This window comes from Chenopodium album, chromosome 4 (assembly GCF_948465745.1).
Source record: "Chenopodium album chromosome 4, dcCheAlbu1.1, whole genome shotgun sequence".
NCBI lineage: Eukaryota > Viridiplantae > Streptophyta > Magnoliopsida > Caryophyllales > Amaranthaceae > Chenopodium > Chenopodium album.
Genome location: NC_137837.1, coordinates 72,894,336 through 72,918,285, shown reverse-complemented (window position 1 = coordinate 72,918,285; position 23,950 = coordinate 72,894,336). Strand labels below are relative to the sequence as shown.

General features: G+C 34.6%; 1 protein-coding gene across 1 annotated transcript; it reads left to right on the top strand.

Moving 5' to 3' along the window:
• Positions 1 to 4,105: 4,105 nt before the first annotated feature.
• Positions 4,106 to 19,944, top strand: LOC145629293 (uncharacterized). Its single transcript, XM_081681848.1, has 10 exons — positions 4,106 to 4,396; positions 4,724 to 5,969; positions 6,069 to 6,168; positions 6,350 to 6,701; positions 7,019 to 7,103; positions 10,980 to 11,036; positions 14,913 to 14,972; positions 15,135 to 15,356; positions 15,972 to 17,459; positions 19,227 to 19,944. The coding sequence occupies exons 2-10, from the start codon at positions 4,746 to 4,748 to the stop codon at positions 19,623 to 19,625; spliced, it is 3,987 nt and encodes a 1,328-aa protein (XP_081537974.1). The 5' UTR covers positions 4,106 to 4,396; positions 4,724 to 4,745; the 3' UTR covers positions 19,626 to 19,944.
• Positions 19,945 to 23,950: the final 4,006 nt, after the last annotated feature.

Here is a 23,950-nt window from a genome sequence, read left to right as displayed (position 1 = left end):
CGAATTTGACCTTAAAAACCATCAACTTGCTTAGCCATAAGATTGTGACGGTGGAGATAGTGGTGGAGGGCTAAAGCTTGACGATGGAGGTCATGGCAGTGACGGTTGGCGTCGGTTGAATGTTTGGACGATTTTCGTTCTATTTCTTTGAAGTGTGTCTGATTTCCGGCAATAAAAGTCAATTAATAATGAAGGAGGAGAGGAGGAATGAAGGAGGAGAAGAGGAATGGCGAGAAGGAAAGAAGGAGCGAAGGAGGAGAGAGAAACAACTATGAGAAGAGAGAGGAGAGAGAAAGAGAAAAGAGAGAAGGAGCAGCTGCTGAAAGTGAATGAGGGAGTGTGAAGTAGTTAGGGTTTTTGAATTTATACCGTATTTTTTTAATTAAAAAAAGGGTCTTTTACGACCGTTTTGCCGGTCGCAGATTATGATTATTTACGACCGTCTCTTTGACGGTCGCAGATTATGACATTTACGACCGTCTTTGCCGGTCGCAGATTATGATTATTTACGACCGTCTCTTTCACGGTCGCAGATTATGACATTTACGACCGTCAGAGACGGTCGCAGATTTTGACATTTACGACCGTCTCTTAAATGGTCGCAGATTATGACATTTACGACCGTCTTTGACGGTCGCAAACATTTTATTTTAATTTGGAATTATTTTTAATTGTTCAAACAGTCTTGCGACCGTCTAAAAGGCTAAAAACGGTCGTAAAACGGCCGCAAATTTGCGACCGTTTTCAAAGCAGTCGTAATATTGCGACCGCATAAAAAACGGTCGCAAAATATGAATTTTGCGACTGTTTTTCAAACGGTCGTAGAAAAACGGTCGTAATCTAGCCGAATTTTAGTAGTGGATGGAGAGAAGAAGATTGCCATTTATTTTGGAGAATTTATCAAGGAAATAATTAAAAAAAAAATGGGTAGACAAAATGAAAAATTTAATGCTTTTGTAATATATAATTTATTTATATTAATTTAAGTGACATATTGAAGAGTCCCCGTACCCGTGTCCCAATATCGGACAGAGTTCCTGTGTCCTAAAATTTTGAAAATTGTTGGATTGGAAACTTGGACATGTGTCCGTGTTCGATACTCGTTCCTGAGTCCATGTAACATAGGACTTCTACTCAAAAGAATAATACTTGAAAGCCTACTCTGCTTACATTAAACTAATGCGGGAGCCTTTAGCGCCCGTGATAAGAAACATGCCTGGAAGGCCAAGCTTGAAGAAGAGAAAGAAGGAGGCAGGGTCACATGTGAGGAGGAAGAAACAAGGTTTGTGAAAAAAAAGAGGGGGGGGGGGGAAGCCTAATAAGTATAGCAATTGTGGACAACTAGGGCATAAGAAAGTCACATGGAAAAATCCAACTCTTCCTAAGCCACCATCAAAGAGGGAGGTAGGCCACCATCAAATGACTCTTGGGTGGTTGCAATTAGGAATAGAAAATAGGCAACGATTGGCTTACCACTCTTATCACAATCAAGTCAGTCAGGTAGCAACCATGTAAGCACTAGCTACACACCTCTTTCACATAATACCAACCATTCAATCCAACAAGAAGTACCATAACCAAGCAAGCTGCCTACAAAGTCCACCACCAAGAAGAAGAAGAAGAAGAAGAAGAAGAAGAAGAAGAAGAATTGAGGGTTTAAACCTACTCAATTAATGTTGATTTGGAACAGAACATTACCATTTAGATTTGTTTGTTACTGGGCATTTGCATAACTTATTGCTCCTTTTTGTTAAGCTAAGATATTTTAAGTGGATGTGAATTGATGTTAATTATGATGGCATAGTTTCCCTTATTTTTAAGATTTGATTTATTTGAATTGTGATAAATTCTTTTTAACGTCGGTTCGTCTCCCTTTAATTTTGATAGCATGAATTACCCTATTTGCATACTTCGTATTAGAAAATAGCATGCAGATTATTTTACCCAAAGTACAAAATTCATAAATAAATATGTAAAAGTACATAGCCCCTGCTTCCCTCCCAAAAAAGTGCATAGTCTAAAATAATGAATAATTTACAAACATCTGCAATAGAACAATAAATATGCATCGTCATTTCACTCATTTTAGGAGAGAATAGCAAAAGTGGGGCCTAAAAGATGGAAAAGTTAATTGTTTTGTTAGTTAGTGGTGCCTAGCGCTAGTTGATGTTTTTAAAAAACTTTGGAGGTTCAATTAATTTTTTTTTTAAAAAAATAAAAATAAAATAAAATAAAATAAAGTTCATGGGAGTACCTTTTAAAAAAGTAGCAACTAAACCCCGTAGTGACTTGTCTGTTATGACTTTACTTGAAGGTAAATATATGCTACTTAATTTTTAGTTCAATGATTGTTCTAAAAGGTGATTGCTTTAATTATTGTATAGAATTTTAGTGAGGTTTGTTTTTTCTTCTCTAAATTTTGAATGGCAATCCAAATCTAATACAAAATATTCATAAACCAAGTATTTTAAATTAATCCTTATTATAATTCTAAAAGTTGTAATTAGAAATATAACACATTATATTTACATGAGAATCAAAAGGTATGTTATTTGATTCCATGTGATTATCGCCAATCATCCACAATCTGTGGATGATGTGGTGATAAACGTTGTACTCCCAACTTGACCGAATTTTTCCGCACGCTTTCATCTCCTTCGCAAACTGAATATATATATATATATATATATATATATATATATATATATATATATATATATACACACACACACTTTCTCCGTTCTGTTAATATTGCAACAAGGAGGAAATTACGCATCCCGAAACACCTTTTATATGCTAAATATCTATAATTGTGTAAGTGTAAAAATTATAAAAAGTTGATATTGTGAAAGTATTTTATGAGACGAATCCAACAAGATCTCACTTGACTATATTTTGTTTAACGTATAACTCATATTATATGGTCAAACAAGAGTGATGAATAGTGCAAAAAGTCCATTGTTGCAATATTAATAGAACGGAGGAAGTGTATATATATATATATATATATATATATATATATATATATATATATATATATATATATATATATATATATATATATATATAATGGGAATTATTAAAAAAAAATAAAAATTAAGACGTACATATACGTAGAATATACAGATTTGCCTAGATGCATGCAATTGTATCCAACTTGTAGGAAGAGTAGGTTTCAACAATCCATCAATAGTGTTTTGCCTTGGAGCCTATTTTTTAACCTATTTAAAATAGATTACTATATAAGTTTGCATTATTTTAAAAAAAAAAAAAAAAAAATCTATAGATATACTTGTTTTTAACGGATGGGCAAAAGGTTATACAAGTATTATTTTGCCAAATTTTCCTAATATTTTTCTTAGGAACAATTGCCCGGAATAATCCCACCTTTGCCTCATCTGACTAAAATAATCCCACCTTTCTGTTATTTTTAAATCATCCAACCTTTTATGTTAATCCGATAAAAATGGTCCAAAGTGACTATTAACTTGTTAAATAAATTATTTTTGTTTGTTTGTTTAAACTACACGGCCATTATATAATTTGTCTAAAATTTTAAATTTTTTAAAAAATTGAATTTTACAAAAACCCACATCCTAGCCACTACCCATCAGCAAAATCCCCACCGAATTGCCAAATTGCAGCCCCTACCGCAGCCGTTGAATTACAACCCTAGCCACCGCAATGTTGTCATTATTGTGGGTGGTCGCTTGGTGGGGAAGGTGAGGAAGGTTGAAGTGGAGGCGGGGGAAGGGGCGGGGGCTGGGATCAGGATGAGGAAAGGGATTTCGACGGTAGGGAGTGATTTTAGTGGGATATCGTGGGGGAGGGAGGGGGGTTGGTGGTTCATGGGAGAGGATAGGGAAAAGGGGGCGTCGGAGGAGGCAGGTCTGGGTGGTCAAATTCGCGTCGAAAGGGAGTCAAGCAGACTAGCCAGTGGCGGAGAGGTTGGCTAGTGCTGGTGGGGTGATTTTTTAAATAATAAAGTTTTTGTTAATCTTTTCTTACAAAAAAATTTAACATTTTAAAAAATTTTAATTTTTAAATTTAATAATTATCTTTTTTAACTATCATAGGCCGACACGTGTATTTAACTTGCTAGCACTTTAGATGACCGGTTGGAACTATTGACATTAAAAGTCGAATTATTTAAAAATAATTAAAATGTGAGATTATTTTGGGCGAATAAGACAAAAGTCGGATTATTCCAGGCAATTTTACCCCCCCCTTTTTTTTTTTTTTTTTTTTTATTAATTTCTTCTTCTTTATATTTAATTATTTTTCCTATTTTGGAGCCTTTTCACGCTCACTATCTCTCTCTATTCTCCATTGAAGCGTACTCTCAATTCTCCATCGCCTTGTAAGCTTTCTCTCCTCCATTGAACCAGTTTCTGAGGTAATTCTCTCTCTCTTTGTTTCCCGACAAGGCGACAATCATTGAACGTCAATTTCACAATTTAGTGTTAATCGTGAAATCTAAAATTCAGTATAGTCAATTTAGGGTTCTTCTAAGGTGGACTATCGAACTATTGGAAGTTGATTATTGAACTATTGGTTATAATCACTGATGTTATGAAAGATTACAACGAATGATTTGTTGCTACTAGTAGAAATTTGCTATTTATATTTCTAAGTAAGAAGAATTTTATGTGATTTATTTTTTTATTATTTATTATTTTTTATTTTTTGAATTGAGTCAAATTCGGCTGTTAATGTGTTGCAGGCTTAGTTTAGGTAACCCTTTAATGTTAGGACAGAATTGTGAGAATGAGGTATGCCCGGTTGTAATGGAAGAAGTTACTTTAGAAGACGAGTCCGAAGATGAGGATGTGGATTTTAATCCCTTTTTGAAGGAGAGCCTTTCGGAAGAGGCTTCGTCGAGCTTGAGCTCGGAAGTGGACGGGTTGGATATTGATGTTGTTAATAGTCATGTTGAGAATGTAGTGCCTGTAGATACTCATGGTTTATTCAAGGGGATGAATGATGTTGTTCATGAGGGGGAATGTGGTGATGTTAGTAAGAGGGATTCGGAATTGATTTTGAATCAGGAAAATGATAAGGTTCTGGAAAAGGGGAATGGGTTGAATAGTGGAGCTGATGGTGTCGAGGATGTAGGGGAGGCAGACATGGGATTGATTAGTTCCAGGAATAAACCCATGATTGATTTGGATGATGAAGATGCTATTTGTAGAAGGACTAGAGCTCGGTATTCTCTTGCTAGTTTTACGCTCGATGAGTTGGAGACGTTCCTGCAAGAAACTGATGATGAAGACGATATTCAAAATGTTGACGAGGAAGAAGAGTATAAGAAGTTTCTTGCCGCAGTTTTGAATGGAGGGAATGGGGATCAGGGGAATCTAGCGGGTAATGATGATGACGATGATGAAGATAATGATGCAGATTTTGAGATTGAAATTGAAGAAGCACTTGAGAGTGACATTGATGATTGTGTAGTGACACCTAATAAGGATGAGAGATTTGAGAGAGCTATTCGGCGTCCTGAGACTAGACGAAAGGGACAGAAAAAAGCCAATGCCCAAAATAAAAAGAAGGTTATGCAGCAGGAAAATAGGCCCTTACGTCCACTATTGCCTGTGATGTCCAGTGCATCTGTTCCGTGTCTCGGTCCTAGATGTGTTGCACTTGAGACTTCTTTGCAGTCCCCCCAGTGTGATCAAGGGGTTTTACCGAATGGATTCCAGCCTCATCAAATTGGGCAACTACATTGCATAATATATGAACATGTACAACTCCTTGTCCAAGTATATTCACTTTGTGTTCTTGAACCGTCCCGGCAGCATATTGCATCACAGATTAAGGGCCTTCTGGCAGAGCTGCTTCACAAACGGGACCTAGTACTATCCTGGAGAAATGGGCCATATTCCATTTCTTGTTTTTACCCCTCATCCACCTGCTCATCTGTTTCAGTTGAAAATAAGGACTCGAACGTATCACCTAATGATGGTCAGGTACTTTTTTCCTTAACTATTAGTAGATGAAAAATGTACCTTTAAATTTGTGATGGAATGTTAAAACTGTAATAAAGAGAACTTGGTTGCCTTATTCAGGGCTGTCGATGGTCACCAGTTGTAGGTGATTCTGTGCTATCAGTTTTGGATGTTGCACCACTTAAGCTAGTTGGAAGATATATTGATGATGTTTCTAAAGGTAACTAGCAGAGCTATGGGATTAGCAAGTAGAGAGCTTTTTCTTATTTCTTTTCTTTTTTTTAAAAAATTTAATTTAATTAAATAATTTATTTATTTATTTTTTGTTGTTGAAAAAAGTAAATAGCTTATATGGTACTTGGTTGATTATCATTTTCTGTTCTTGTCACTTCTTTTTCCAGCTGTACGAGAGCGTCAACGACGCTGTGTGGAAACTACTAATACGTTTTTGGAAAAGCAGCCTCTTTTCCCCCTTGCTATTCAGTCTTCACCTGAAGTGGATCATAATGTTTCTAAAGGAGATGGCCCATCTTCAAATACTTGTGAAGTATCACCAAGTAATAAAGGGCCTAAAAAGACATTGGCTGCTACCCTTGTTGAAAGTACCAAGAAACAACCTGTTGCCTTGGTCCCCCAACAAATTACTAAATTGGCACTGCCCTTTTATTCATTGTTTAATCCAGCATTATTCCCTCACAAGCCACCATCCCCAGCTGTTGCTAATCGAGTGCTTTTCACGGATGCTGAAGATGTGTAAGTCTTTTTTTTTTTTTTTTTTTTTTTTTTTTTTTTTTTTTTTTCTCTCAATTACTTGACTGCAAATTTAGTATCTTTGAGTAGTTTGGTTGTTTTATCAGTTTCTTACTTGTTATGTATAATAGTCAAAACTTGTATATTTTGATATATGCTGATAGTTTACTTTTAGGACTATCTTCATCGTATATTCTTGTTGCTACATTGTATGTAATATAAGTATCATTGAAGTCAATGGAAAACTGCACTTGTTTTAATGAAACCAAGGTGCTAAAATATGGGGCAATTTGTCCTGATTTTTGAATTTGAAAATCTAGGTTGCTTGCCATGGGAATAATGGAATACAATAACGACTGGAAATCTATTCAGCAGCGTTTTTTGCCTTGCAAATCAGAGCATCAGGTAAATGCTTGATTGCCTTCATAGCTTATGCTCAATAATTGTTATAATTGATCTATTGTGAACTTGTGCTCTACATTTGGTGCCATTGTTCAATACTCTTGTCTATGGCTAGAATTACCATCATCACTCTTGCCTGTGTGAAGCCTTGATGTGCTGGTTTGCTATTCATGAAGCCTTGATGTGCTGGTTTGCTATTCATGAAGCCTTGATGTGCTGGTTTGCTATTCATCTTGGATGTGAACCCTGGAGGATTTATTTATTCGTGTTATGTGTTATTGCTTCTCTGTAGTTTCTTTATCCAAAATTCCACAGATGGTTTTTCAAAAATTATAAATAAAAAGTCCAATCTATCTGTTGCAAACTTTTAATCTTTCTGTAACTATATGCTTGCCTCTTTTTGCATAAATGTGAAACATATATTCATACTTGATTTTATACTTGAGAGTTGAGATGCTCCAGAATTTTTTTACTGAAGGTTGATGATTGAATTATTTGATTGGAAACTATCACATTTGGCCAAGTTTTTGTGATTGTTGTGATATTAGTTGTTAGAAAAACATATACAGAATAAAATAGAGTAACTTTGCTGTTTATATTGGAGATGGTTGGAGCTCTTGGAAGGATGGAATACTTGGTTACTGTTTATGTGCGAGACAACCATTGCATTTTCTTTTTTCCCTACCTATAATCTACTTCTATTCTGATTCTATGTGTAGGACATATTTCTCTCCTACTCTCCTACTCTGTTGGTACTCTTTTTCATGTAGGCACTATCATTTTAAAGCAAAGATGGCTTACACGTGAAACTTTAAATTTTCTTGTGAAACTCTAGGAGTTAATCTTTTTTCTGGATGGGAAGCTGGATACTCTTTGGAAATCAACATTCTCTTACAATTTTTTTTTTTTTTTTTTTTTAAATATTTATTTTCCTGGTATTCCTTCATATTGTTATTTCCTTGTGCATCTTAGTAGATGATATTGTGGTTTGAGGAGAGAGAGCTCATAAAAAATATTGTGCTTTGCCAGGTCATTTACAGCTTGTTTAGATAAGTTTTTAGACAGGAAAGAGAGGGTAGGGACACTGAGACTATTAAACCCTTGTTTGGATATCAAAGAAGATGAGGGGAGGGAGGGTGAAGGAAATAGTCGGATCTCATATTCCATATAACTATGTATGGTGATAAAGTATTTAAAATGATACCTTGTTTCTTGTTTTTCCCTTAGCAATAATTTCTAAGTCTCTCAATCTAGATTATAAAGTTAAAGAAAAAAATGAAAATTAATAATCCCACCTTTTGGTGGTCTTCTCTTAATAGTCCCACCTTCAATTAATCTCAAAATAATCCCACCTTTGCTCCTTATCTTCTTAAAATGGTCCTTTTTACCGATTACTTATTAAACAGGTTAAAATCATCTTTTTTTTTTTTTTATTTTTTATTATTATTTATTTATTTTTTTTAATAAGGGCCTTCTACCACCATTACCAGATTTACCACTACCACCATCACCAACAATACCAAGACTTCAAGGGCTCATCAACCAGGCAACCACCACCAGCAAAGCCACCTCCTTCTTCGCCACTTGCCAGCCATCAAAACCCACTTGGGAATCTCACAAGTTCTTAACCCAAACTGAAAACCCCAAACCGGATTGTTCCCGCCACTTGAACCTACCACCAGGACCACCTAAAGTCCTACGGTACCTACCCCACTGAATCCCAAAACCAGACTGTACCCAACCCGAAAACCCACCCCAACACCTAAAATCCAACCCTCCCTCCACCACCAAAATCTACCTCACACTAAAAACCCACAACATAAAAACCCCACCCAACTCACTCTAAACCCGTCCCACTAATACAAGACAGGCTGGTGGTGCAGGGGTGTTTGTTAATGACGACGAGAGTGGTGAAGGAGAGGAGAGAGAAAGGACGGTGGAGGGGGCACAGACGCTATGGACGGTGGTTTTGAGTAGGCAGGGGTAATAGGATGGGGGAGGTATGAGAGAGAAAGCTTTTCTAATAATTAGAATTAAAATTAAAAAAGCTAACTAATAGAAATGTGACAAGTGTTAAGTTAACCTATTAACCTGGTTAACAACCCATCAAGGACCATTTTGAGTAGAGGAAGTTCAAAGGTGGGATTATTTTGAGATTAATTAAAGGTGAGATTGTTTAGAAAAGACCACCAAAAGGTGGGATTATTAGTTTCCATTTTTCCAAAGTTAAATCATTGACGGTAAGTAGAATTTGCTCAACAACATATATATATATAAAATCTAATAGAGGAAGAGATTATGTCAAACTCTATCAATCTAGATTGTCAAAATGGAAGACAAACTGACAACAGCCGCAAATTTACCATCATCAATGGTTCTCTCTCTCTCTCTCTCTCTCTCTCTCTCTATATATATATATATATATATATATATATATATATATATAAATCTAATAGAGGAAGGGATTATGTCAAACTCTATCAATCTAGATTGTCAAAATGGAAGACAAACTGACAACAGCCGCAAATTTACCATCATCAATGGTTCTCTCTCTCTCTCTCTCTCTCTCTCTCTCTATATATATATATATATATATATATATATATATATATATATATATATATATATATATATATATATATATATATATATAAATCTAATAGAGGAAGGGATTATGTCAAACTCTATCAATCTAGATTGTCAAAATGGAAGACAAACTGACAACAGCCGCAAATTTACCATCATCAATGTTTCGATTTCGAATTAAGCAATACCACGTGGGGTCTAATTGATCTTTTGATTGCTGTTAATGGTGGCAGAGTCTCTTGGTTAACGGAGCAGGTGGTGAGGTGAGAGGAAATCCAGCTGGAGGAATTACATCCATGGTACAGAAAGAGAGGGTTGGGGGTAGGAGAAAAAAAGTTTTGAGGGTTGAATCGCTTGAATGTGTTTTTGTGAAGGGTTTTAAGCATAGTAAAGTTAGGGCATACATGTCTTTTCCTGTTATTGTGTGTTTTGCTCTCATTTGCCTTCCAATTCTTTTAAAATTTGGAGAGCCTCGTTTCTTAGAAAATAAGGAATAAAATCACCTCCATCTCTCCCCATAATATTCTATACAAAGAATGGAAAATATATTCCTTCCTTTCTCCTCTCTTTCTTCCTCTCTAAATCTCAACTACCCAAACAAGTTTATAATATGAGATTTTATATGTCTGTACTCCATTCTATTTTTTGCATTTTTGTGCCATTTTTTTGTAAAAAATAATTGGATCTATGTTGGTTTTATGTATATAATCTTGAGTGAGTTGAGTCTTAACTAATAGAGTTGTTTACTGTGTTTCTCTTCTGTGTTAGTTTGTGTTTATCTGTTCTGTCTCTCTGTTATCATCTATGAATGACATACAATAGTACGACATGATTGCTGTGCAATTATATTTCCTATTAGCTTTCTGGAGGATTTTTTGTCCTTGTTGGGTATACTGTCCAAGCTCATATTTTCTGGAATCTCCTCTCATAAAAAGATGTACTTCTTTCGTCCCTATATGCATGCTTCATTTTTACAAGGTGTCTCTAAAGAATGTTCCATTTCCTTAATAAGCATGTGGTATTGTGGTCCCATTATTTAACTCTCTCATCAAGAATATGGTCATACTATTTTACCTAATCATCAAAATCACTTAACGGAATTTTTAAAACTGTGCAATATGACTTGGAGCATACATTAAAGGATGAAGGGAGTACATTGTATGATTAGTTTACTTTTATTACTTCCTATGTCAAATATATACATAAAGTGTACATTATTACTATTATTATTATGTAGTATTATTTTTGATATACTATAATATAATTGATACATGACAATTCTATATGCCACAGATTTTTGTAAGGGCAAAAAATCGCTGCTCAGCTAAGGCACCTGAAAATCCAATAAAGGTATTAACTCAATATTGCCAATGCGGTAAATTATGTGTTTTCGATCCAATCTTTTTGATAGCTGCCTATCTTTGACTTTGGTCTGTTTTGTTACCCACTTTTCTATTTGATCTTGGCATCTTGATTTGATAGAGATGTTTATCAAAACAGTGTCGTTAACTTTCCCTCCATGTTCGTAGTTTCTCTTACCCCCCTTTAGAGATGCTATATATATGTGTTTTACTCACCAGCAAATGTATTAGTGTTTTTTTTTTATTTTTTATTTTTCCCTGTGAAATCTTGGTTTGACAAAAACATATTTGCTTCCCCTTTCTCATTCTTTGAATTGCCCCTGTAGTTCCATATCCCTTTGTTTGACATTTGTTAATTCACGGTAGCTTAGTATGAAATTGAACCTTAATGAGTCAATACTGCTAGTAAAATGTTGTTCATTTGGGTGTATTCTTACAGTGAGAAGGAAGAATTGATGTGGTAGGTTTAGTCTTGAGTGTGATTCCAGGTGATTATCCGGGTAGGAAATGATCTACCTAGCAACACTTTTTTATGCTGAGGACAACCTAATGCACCCTGTAGTTGGTAGACCAAGACTCTGCATCTAGGGCTAATGCCTCATGCTGTTGAATGATTTTTAACGTAGATGATTTTTTGAAAGCTTTGGTACTTGACTGTTCTACTATGGATTTTTTCGAATAAGGTGAGAATATGGTCACGAATCCTCACCTCCAAATTTCAGGGCTCCATGATTTGGGTGAGGAGCATAGTGGTTTTTTTTTTTTGGTCTTGTTATTTATTAAAAATATTATGTGGCTTGTGCATAAAAAGTGTGTTTCAAACTAAATTCTTTGTATACTTCCTCCGTTTCTTTTTAGTTGACACATTTCATTAGTCACGTTTGCCAATGCACAAATTCAATCATTAATATCTTTAATTACCGATAAGCAAAAATTGTATAAAGTTGATATTTTGAAAATATACATTGTGACGAATCTAACAAGATCCCACTTGACTGTATTTTTCTTTATATGTAAATCACAAAACATGGTCAAAGGGAGGTGTGTAAATAGTGCTAAAGTCAAAACGTGTCAACTAATAAAAAACGGAGGTAGTATATTTTATGTTTAGGAAAAAATGACAAGAATAATCCCAACTTTGCCTCATTTGCCCAAAATAATCCCAACATTTGATTATTTTTTAATAATCTGAACTTTAATATAAATTTGCTTTCAATGGTATTAAGGCGGGTGGGCGGTGGGAAGGCAATTGGGTATTAAGTAGATGTCAGTGGATTAGGATTTTGTACTTGCCACATGTGATACTCAGGAATGAGAATGAATTCTTTAATATACTTAATTCCCTTAAGGTGTTTAAAACTGTGTAAAGGAGTTTTTGTTCTGGAAAATAGTGTATGCATCAATGTACACAATATTTTCTTTACTCGCATTTATTAAAACGAAAAAAGATCACTTTCTTAATAAATTTTCCTTTGCTCTTTAGTATTTTTACTTAACCCAAAAACTCTAATTTCTAGTTTTTACCTCTTCAACTTATACGTCCCCAATTTTCAGTTACGTGCAATATTTGACTTTTTTTGTATTATTCAATTATTATCTTTGATGAGTTTGATCACTAATATCTTTACTTATGTAGTATAAATAAAATGTAAGAAGTTAGATTTTCTGAAAATATACATTGTGATCTACCTGATAATTACTGAAATTTGGTTTTTTAATTTCTTAAAAAATGAGGTCTAACATTTTAAAAAAAATTGGTGCAAAAGAGTCAATTGCTGGGTATAATTTGAAACGGGGGGAAGTTTAAAAAATTGTCCTTTTGACAGTTTTTGTGGGATCCATATTTTTAGTTCTGATATTGTAACTAATTTCTTATTAATAAGGTTTTTAAATAGATTTCCAATTAATAAGTTAATATCAAGAAATTCACTATTTCTCATTAAACTTGGGAAAATTTGAAGCGAATGATTCCACCTTTTCCACTTCTGCTCAGAACAATATCACCTTTTCTATATTTGGAAACAATCCCACCTTCGACCCCATCTGCTCAAAATATTCCCTTAACCGGTTTTATGTGGCTTGGCACCTTTCACTTTCTGACTGGACTTATTTTTTTATAATAGAAAATAAACAAAATTAATTAAATAAAAAAATTGCCATTTTTTTTTCTCTCTTCTTTCTCTCTAGCCACCATTTTCCATGGCCTCGGCTCCGGCTCAACTCTTGTTATCTCCTTCGCATCTTCCACTGTTTGCGGCATTGTCGCTAGTGAATCCAACCGCTGTATAGAGTGTTTCAGTAACCGTCGATTAATTTCAATTTTACACCGCCATTGCAAGTGGTGTGAGCTTTTTTTGTGGACTTAGATCTGGAGGAACAAGCATATTGTGTTTGGATACAACTATAATCACTGTAAATTCGTCTACGTTTACCCCAAAAAGAATTTACTATAGTAACACTTCACCATTGAAAGAGATTTCAGGTGGGGATTCTCAGGTTTGTGGGGGTAATTAATGGAAAAAATGAGGTATCATGGGACCCAGCTTTGCCCACTTCCTCGCTAATTCTATGGTGGAGGTTGGGTTTTGGGGTCCGGTGAGAGGGGATGGGGTTTGGACTGCTTGGTATTTTGGGGGAGGGGGTAGCGTTTTCGGGGAGATGGGTTGGAGTGTTCAGGGTGGCTGCCCAGTTGGGGTGGCTGGGTCAGGTGAGGTTTAAGAAAAATAAATAAATAACTGGTTGGCTGGGTCAGGTCAGGTGGTTATCGAGGAGTGGTGGTGGTGGTGATATTGGTGGTTATGAAAGGGGGTAGGAGGAGAGATTTTTTAAAAAAAAAAAAATAATAATATGATGAACAGGTTGGAGCTGGACCATTTTGAATAGATGAGTATCAAAGGTGGGATTGTTACCAGATTACTCAAAGGTAGGATTATTTTGAGCAAAAGTGGGATTATTTTTTTTCAATATTTCCTTAAAACTTATTTTTTCTATTTTGCGCCAAATAAATATTAAGATTTGTAAACTGTGTTTTGAGCAAGTGCTATTTTGTTTGCAACAGAGATCTATCTAGATGTATGATATGAAGTCTTCTTAAAATATAATGGTGTCAATGTGTCAGTTGTCGTTTAGGCCAAATTTAATAAACTACTGGTTGATATCAGCCAGTTGAAGTAGTTGGAGCTATGTAATCCGTGTTTTCAGTTGGACTTGAGTTGTGAGAAAGAGGGGGGGGGGGGGGGGAGTCTGAATTCTTTTTATTGCCGCCAAGGAACCCAAATTGGTGGATCATCTTGAAGGGTTAGCTTAAGCTTATCTGCGCTGCTCTATAATTTGATGGTATTTTTCATAGAGATTTGACAGTTAGAGAGAAATAATGGAACATGGAAGTATTGCTTTCTTGGCTCAATATATAAAGTCTGATTAGCCAAAAATCTTTTGATTGAATATACAAGTCATTTCATTAACTAATGCACATTAGATGTCACTTATTAAAAATGGAACTTACATTATAGGTCATCTTATATATCAATACTATGCTTACATTACCATGGCAATTTTCAACTAAATTTGACAAAATTTTTAACATGTGAGAATTTGTATCCATCTTCTAGGATAGTTGCTCAATTCCATATTAAAACCTAAACTTTCAATAGTGCCGTGGTCATGAATAACTTAAAGTGGCTATGAAGTCTAATGATGTTCACAACTTCCTGCAGATCCTCTGTCATTAATTATTTACTAGTATCTAAGAGATTCCTCAGCACCCTGTTTTCCTCCCTATTTTATCTTGTTTTTCGGTTCACAAAAATTCCCTTTTGTAGAAGTGGACTGAGTTTTTCTCATATTTTTGCTTGGCTACATTTAGGCTGTAAGAAAGATGAAAACATCTCCACTCACAGAGGTCGAGAAAGCTCGTATTCAGGAGGTGATTCTATTTTCTTGGTTTTTTTTTTTTTTTTTTTTTTTTTTTTTTTTTTTTTTTTTTCTTTTAAATTTATAATTTAAATATTTTATACTTTGTTTGATTTAAATCAAGACTGCCAATTTATACCTGGTGTCTTATTATATTGCTTGTACTTTTAAATAGGGACTCAAGGCATTCAAACTTGACTGGACATCAGTTTGGAGAACTATGGTTCCGTATAGGGATCCTAATCTGCTTCCTCGGCAGTGGCGCACTGCTATTGGAACTCAGAAATCATACAAATTTGATTCAGCTCGGAGGGAGAGACATAGAGTTTATGAGTCAAACAGGAGAAGAAACAAAGCTGCAGCTATGGATTACTCTCAGACTGGATCTGAGAAGGAGGTATTTTTCATGTCACCAGTGTGCTTGCTCTAGATACATGCAAACTATATGCACTCCTTTATCCTATCAAAAAAGAAAAGAAAAACTGCAAACACTTTTATGGAGACTAAGTAAGAAGGAAAGGAGAGGAGTATCTCATGCACATTTCACCCTCTTAACTTTAGTGTGCTTGTATAGGTTGTATCTGCTTGATGAATGAGAATGTGGCAATAGGTGATATTATCTCTTAATTTTACCTTGCTATCATGTTTGTTGAAGTCATCATTTGATTTCTAACAAATTGCTCATGTTTATGTAATTTTGTGAAGGCCTTTGGTGATAAAAAAAAAAAATGATAAGTCATGTTAGCACACAGCTAAGATGTTCGCGTTATAATTGTTGCAGCTATTTTATTGAACAACGTGGTCTTGATGTAGTCTTTTTGTCCAAATGTAGAAGCTTTGCCTTTATCTTAGCTTCCATTCAGTTGGTTCTTATGGGGTAAATTTTCTTGTAGAAGTCTAGTTGGAGGGATTCGTTTGAGTAAATTGTTTGATGTATATTGCATATTAGGCATATTGTATTTTTTTTTTCTTTTTTCTGTATTTTTAACATAATGAATTTTCTGGTTGCCAGAATGAAAGCGGAGAAGACTTTGTGGACAATGATAATGAAGCATATGTTCATGAAGCTTTTTTGGCTGATTGGAGACCCACTCTCTCTGGAGTGGATCCTTCCAAAATATCTTCCTCAAGCTTTAAGTCAGGATGTCTGCATGGAGATGTTCCGGTTGCTAGCTCTAGTGCCACCCAGAGTGGGGCAGATAATCATCGGAACCGAGAAATTCAAATTAACAAAGGTCATGCTTACAAGGGCTTAGCTGCTTCAGAAAATTCCCATTTAATACTTTACAATTCTTTGCATCCCCACGTTTCTTCTAGCCAACCGCCACCTATTCCAACTTCAGAAACGTTTAGTGAATCGCTATCTCGGTCCCAAAGGGCTGGAAAGCCTAGCGTTTCCAATCTAGTTAAATTAGCGCCAGAATTACCCCCTGTCAAACTTCCTTCAGCAGTCCGTATTATATCTCAGGCTTCTCTCAGAAATACTCAGTTTGGAAGCTCCAGTGAGGTTTGTGCTTCTAGTCCCGCGCCTGCAAATTTAGTAAAACATGTGCAAGACAATACTATGATACCAAATCCCAATTTTGAAAGTTTGCCCTCGCAAAAAGATGGACTGTTGAAGAATGGAAGTCTCACTAAAGAAAGAGGCACAAAACTGGATCCTCAAATGCACCCTTTACTGTTTCGAACCATTGAAGAGGGGCATTTACCATGCTACCCTGTTAACAATCCTATGAGGATTCCTACATTTAGTTTCTTCCCACCAATGCAACATCAAATGAATGTTACTCTACTACGAAATCCTTGCCCTGCTGGGCCCGATGCTAGCTTAAAATTTTTGGGATCAAAAGAAAGTGCCTCAGCATCTTCCAGTCTAGATTTTCATCCCCTATTACAAAGAGCAAAAGAAATTCGTGCCAACTCTATAGACACTGGCATGACTGACTCTTTACTAAATACTGATCTGGAGCTTTCTAGGGATCAATATGTGGAAGATATTGTTTATGATGCTGGTGCAACTGCTGCACAAATGGCTGCTGCTACTAGACTTACCAGTCCCAATGCTGATGCAAATGATTTGGACTTGGATATCCACCTGAGTTCTGCATCTAAAAGGAGAGAAAATTTAAGCAAAAGAGATGAAATAAATTTGTCATTTCCATCAATAAGTGGGTCAAGTGTTGTTGAGAGTGTGACCATGCACGGTGACTCATCTCAGCTTGCTGAGCTCCAGCCTGCAGATCCTGTTGGTCAGAGGCATATGGAGATATCTATTCCTGATAATTCTTCTGCAGTTTCCAACACGGTTGATGGTAGTTATGGCTCATGTATTAATGATAATGTTAGTGTTCATCCTCCCTTGGAAATAGTGATGGAACAGGAAGAACTGAGTGATTCTGATGAAGAAATGGAGGATGTAGAGTTTGAGCGTGAAGAAATGGAGGATTCTGATGGAGAAGTGGGATCAGATGCCGAAGAAGCTATTAACATGCACAATAAGGTAATATTTTTCTTCTTACCTGATTAAAAACAACATTGCTGCTGTTTTTGTTGTACATATCTGATTTAGTTAGGTGTTAGTTCAGGGAATTACTAGATCGAAATGCATATGATGCGTGAATATTAACAAGCGTGTACAACAATTATGTTAAAACTTAAAAGCATACTTAAAACGTGAGGGTATTTTAGGTAGACACAAAACTCCTTGTGAGCTGGCTTATATAGTAGTGATTGTGGGGCTTATTTGTGTCACCTACTTTCCCCCAGCTTCCTTATTAATGCGGTTAATGGAAGATGTTTCTTTGTCAAAACTCAAAAGTAGTTGCCAGCTTGTCACATTGTCCTAACTCGTTTTATTTAGGGATTCAATATGGTTTTACTAAATAAGTTTTGTTGTTGCTGTGTCCCTCCAACCTTTTTTCATAGTACATAGTATCATTTCAGTGGGGTTATTTTGGGAAATCCAAACACGACCTATTATAATTTAGGAAGTATGACAACCTTTTCTTTAGCATCCCAAATTTGCTTGTGCTTACTATCTACAAATGAAGCATGTAGTAATTACTACTCTATTTCATTGGGTTGAAACTCCCAGAGTCCCAGATCATGCCTTTTCTTGGTCAATACTTTCTATGTGCATAATTTGTATATCTATGTATTGCTTTATTTTTTCTGCATTTTTTGTGAGCAAGCTGTTGTTTGAAACTGTCCTTTGTATCCTATACCTCAATACATGACCTTAAGAGCAACTCCAATGGCAAGCTAATTTGACAATTAGAGCAACTCCAAAAGTCTCTAGCTTGGCCATTGGAGCTAAAAAATACAATTAGCTTGGCCAAGCAAATTAGCTTGTCTAAGATAATTTGCTTGACAAAAAAGTTTCCAAAATTATTGGAGATTAATATAAATAATTAAATTTGTAGGGGGCTAATTTAGAAAGTCAAGCTTATTTAATTAGCAAGCTAGTAGCGAACCATTGGGGCACAAAATAGCTATTAAAAAAGTTAGCTTGAAATCTTATGTGGCATGACAAGCTAATTTAACAATTAGCTTACCATTGAAGTTGCTCTGCTCGCCATGCCACATAAGCTTTTAAGCTAATTATCATTTTAGCTACTTTTTGCTTCAATGGCTAGCTATTAGCTTAGTAGTAGTTGGATAGAATATACATGAAAAGAGCTTAATTGGTGCAATGAGCAATTTATTTTGTCAAGTTTAATTCCTGCAAAGCTAATTTGCTTAGCCTTTTCTAGCTCCAATGGTCAAGCTAGTAGCTAGGGAATTATTGAAATTGCAAGCAAGTCCCTAGCTACAACCATTGGAGTTGCTCTTATCAGCCTATTGACATGGATTTTCTTTTATTAAACGTTCTTTAGTGGTTTCTCTACACTGCTTATGAAGTGTATTTCCCCCCCGGCAACATGAGGCAACAATAACACCAATTGCTGTTTTGGTAAACTGTGGCTCAGACAATACTCAGCCTTAATGACATCCTAACCCAAAGCAAAGAGGATATGGTGAACAGCATCAAGAACTTGATGCCTGTTTGCCATTTGTAATTCTCATCAAACACCCTCTAAAACAAATATGTGGATAAAGCAAGAAGGCAGACTATTATTTATGCCTGAGGTTTGGCTAGACCTTGCCTCGTATGCTTAGTTTGCTTTCAACATGTCTTGTTTGGTCTAGGATAGCCCTGACTCCCTGACTTTTGAGCATCCAAACCATTTAATTTTCTCTGTTCTTACTCCTTGGTTTCGTTCACTAGGTGATTCAGGAGCAATCACATAATGTGTTGGGCACAGATGATCATGCCCAGCTTTTGAGATCACTTGCATCTGGAGTTTCTGAGCGGACTCGGTCTCAAAGAAAAAGATCTCCTAGATTGGGTTTGACAGGGACAGGAAAAGACCACTCAAAGGATTCCTGGTTAAGTTTGAATTCTCATGGCTGTCATTGCAAACCACTTTCAAGAACCAAAAGGGCAGAAAGCCCCTCTAGAGGAGGCCCAGTTTTATCAAGCCCCAACCGATATCGTAAGAAAGCAGTTTCGAGCTCAAAAGATGTGTCTTCAAGTGACAAACAAACTGATATTTCTCTGCAAGATCCCTTCTCCACACCATCAAGGAAGTCCAGAAAGCAGGCCTTAAAAAATTCCTCTCTTTGAAAGTTGGTGTCCCTGCTCTAAACTCCAGTTGTATAAAGAAGGATTCAAATATAGAACCAGTAGGTTGTATCAAAAATATAGTTGCTAAACAACTTGAATCTTCAGACAAGAAGGAACTGATGCATTGACAAGACAGTGAAGGTTCAGAATGGCAGGAAATCTATGGAGTTCAGGTATGCCCTCCGTTTAGTGGGGGGTTTTTGGTCGCCTTTTGAACAGTAGTTACTTGTTCATTCTTGCACCTCCCTTTTTATAGGGGGGTTGAGTAGAAGATGCAATTGTATATAATGTATTATTGTATATATCATTCTTTTCATGATATGGATTATGATAGTCTTTATAAGGAATAGTCTTTATAAGGAATGTTTGTGTACATGTACAGGTTATACGGCTCATTTAGATGTGTTACAATATAAGAACGATGATGACGGGTTCTCAATGTTATTCAAGTCCTAGTATTCTTCTGTAGAAAAAATGATGATGCTCTTGTTTAAGTGGGCTTTGGGAGTCATTTGTAGGCTCTTCCAATTGAAATGAGAACTGTATGTAAACAAGGGCAGTAACATGTATTTTAGAGAGGGTTAGTTCCGTATGCCATAAAGCAGTTTCTGGGTTCCAGTTTGATTCGCCGCGATGAGTACTCACAATTGGACGTATCAAGAACTAAAGGTACAACTGTGTTAAAATTTCTTTTGGAGAAAAAAAGTGTGTGCTTATTAAAGTTAAAATATATTCAATATAAATTTCTATAAGTTCACTACTTCATGTAATAAGTTATGTCCCTAGGAAAAAAAGACAAACATTAAAAAAAAAAAAAAATGGGATGTACAATAAAATATTATACTTCTTCTGCTTTAAAGCCTAAAATGAACAAAAGTTACTCTATAATGAATGAAAATTACCTAGTATATATAAGTTATTCTGCTTATAAATCAAAGTTATTTAAGCTTTGTGGATAAAAATTACCCTAAATTCAATAAAAGTTACCTTGATGAGTAGTAATATTATGTACATTGGATGTATACAAAAGTTTTTTTTAAAAAATGTAATAAGTTATGTTTTTTTTTTTTGAGGGGATGTAATAAGTTATGTTTTTAGAGAAGTTTAGACAATCAAACCCAAATGAGACAATTATAGTTAGAATAAGTTTAGATAAAATAAATTCTGCCAATATAATTTAAAACAAAGTAAGATAAACCAAACAAAGTCTAGCTAATTTAGGGAACATTAAATCACTTTTTATTTTTATTTTTATCGTAAAGTCGTAGAAGGTACTTATACCGTTAATGTAAAAATAAGTAATTTAGATTTATTTAAAAATATATTTTTATTAGATTATACTAGATTTTTTTTCACCACAAAAAGTCAAAATGAAGGCTTTTAGTTATCTATGGGATTAGTAAAATCAACTTTACTCCAAAAAGAAAATGATATATAAATATTCTCTAATTTTCTAGAGAAGTAAGCATACTATTGCATGATTGGAAATTAAATGTTTCATGTGGTGCAAAGAGCCAATTTCCTATAATAGTCCTTTTTTAGGTTTTAAAAATGAGTAGCCTACATTGTCAAAAGGCCAATTGTGCATTATGATGTTTCTTCGATGTTTCTTCTCACTTGCTAAATATGTCTAATTAAATTAAACCATTGTACGATTAGCACATGGAAGCATAAACATTAAACAGGCTTAACATTGGTTTTGTCCCCATTCTTCTTTTTGGTCTGATTTTAGTTTTGCCATTAGTAAAACATATTAATGTTAATGCATGGGTCTACTTTAGTGTTAGTGGCCTTTCTTTAATTAGTTCAACAACATAATCATTTTATTAGATTTCTGTCGCAATTGAAACTATATTAATTTGACTAAATCATATATATAGACTTAATCAAACTAGTAAACAAAATTGTAAATCATTAACCTAAAGATTGAACAAACAAAAAATGGGCTTGATAAAAAATAAAAATAATAATAAAAAAAACCCATAAAAGATTAATAATTCCGCCAATTAATTCTACTATTCACCACTGATTAATTATATAGGTAGACTCTTGAGTCTTGACTATGAATCATGTTATTTCTTTTTTATAAGATAATACGTACATTGATTGCAGTAGGTCTTGTATACAACGGGTGTATTACATATACAACATAAAAAGACTTAAATTATGACCATGAAAGAGTCACTTCTTTGCGAAGTTAATCTTAAAGATAACTTTAAAAATTAATTTTTTAATCTTGTTTTAACACATTTGAGTAAAATGTAAATTCCTCCATTAGTGGCGCACCTTTATTCTTAAACTTTCCATTTTATAGCGGCGGATGTGCAAGAAAATTGATGAACGTGTAAATAGGAAGCTAAACTAGATAACTTGATCTTGCTATTAAGTACTGTAAATGAGAGAAAACAGCTTATCGATTTACATCGTTTTTAAAATTAGATTAGTCTCTTTACTACAATACCATACACAATATGTATATGTTCATATAATACACCTATCATTTTCAAATAAAATAAGTCTCTTTTGCTAATTTTAATCTGGCAAATGTAATGAGTAATTGTTCGTTCAAAAAAAAAAAATGTAACGAATAATTGTAATTTAGCCTCATTTTATCTCTATTTTCATCACGATAATTTTAATTAGCAAGATTCATGTGTTATGTGTTAACAGCAAAAAACGACATTCCAATTTTTCATATGTGAATTCTTTGGTACAAGAGTATTATGTGCAAGTGCAACTTTGAATTTTACTATTGTACTAGGGCAGCTAACTGCGTTGCCTTTCTTGATGTTTATATTGGCCTGGGTTGTGTTTAAACTCTTCACGACATTGAATTTTTAGGGAAAATAGTTTGATAAATTAATGGAATGTGTATATTGGGTTGTGTTTAAACTTTTCGCTTTTTTCCCACACGACTTTTTCAATTGTTTACACTTTTCCTTATCAAACATCATTCAATAGTGCAAAAACATCTACAAACATAATTAGGAATAGTTTAAATATAATTCAAAAATCATAGAGCACATATTATATACTAAATGAAGTAATTTAACATTGCATATGCATATAATAATGGAAAAGTTTTGCGAAACATTTACTATTTGTAAGTGTGTACTCTCACCCAACCTAGTAATTACTCTACATAAATTATATGGGAATAACTATACTACTTCCGTTAAATGTTATGTGTAACTTTGGAATATTTTATATCTCACAAATAATACCCCAAAGTTGCAAATAACATTTAACGGAGGTTGTATATGAAACTAAAAAAGATAAACAATTACATTCGACTTGCATAATACGTTAACATTCAGGCAATCAAAGAAAATATCAAAGAGAAAGCTCAACACTCATTACATTTGTAAACGTGGAAAGACATAAATGTAAGAAATTAAATATAGGGGTAAGAACGTAAACAAACATTTTGAAGGGTATGTACATCCGTGCACTATTCATAAGCACAATCTCCTACTTTTTATAAGGTAGAGAAATAGTAGAGGAAGGTAAACTTCTTATCCCAATAGTTCCTTGAACCGAAAGGAAACCTATTAAAGTTATCCCTTACTCTCAGAATAGAATGATCATAAACAAGCCTCTTAAAATGAGTTTATATTTGGAATATAATGATTATAAACAAATGCTAAAATGAGTTTTATTTTGGATTGTTTTGATTTTTGATCTCTTTATTTAGATAAAAAGGTGGCAGCATTATCATATTTTTTTTTCCCTTTTCTATTTTATTTTGATATGGAAAAATATGAGACTTGAGAATAATTAGATAGAGATTGACATTCCAATAATTGATGCAGTGCTTCCACATAAGGATCCATTATAATTGCTATTTTTATTTTGGTAAAGAGAAGACACTATCGAATTGGATCCTCTCACGTGTCAAGTTAGCCTGAATTTGCAAGCAAGACCCCTTGGGTGTGAGGGGAAATGGTAAAGAAATCTCTATCCTTAAGTTGTTTCTACACAACCTAGTGAGAGCCCACGAGCTTCCTTGTCACTAAATCTGCTTAAGGTTTTGGGAATAACAATATTTTAACTAATTTGCAATACATCTCGATCTCACTTACATCTTGATCTCACTCTAATAAACAAGAAATCAAAGAGAAAACCATCCTAAATCTTACACAAAGGATCACTACCACTACTTTACCAACAAGTACATAAAAATTATTGATACCTAAACAAACAAAATAGAAGTATAGTTATAGTCTTATAGACTAGTACTAGAAATTATCATATCATATCAAGTCCCTCATTTACTACTCTAGTACTCTTCCATAAAAACCCAACCCCCCACCCCCAAAAATTTA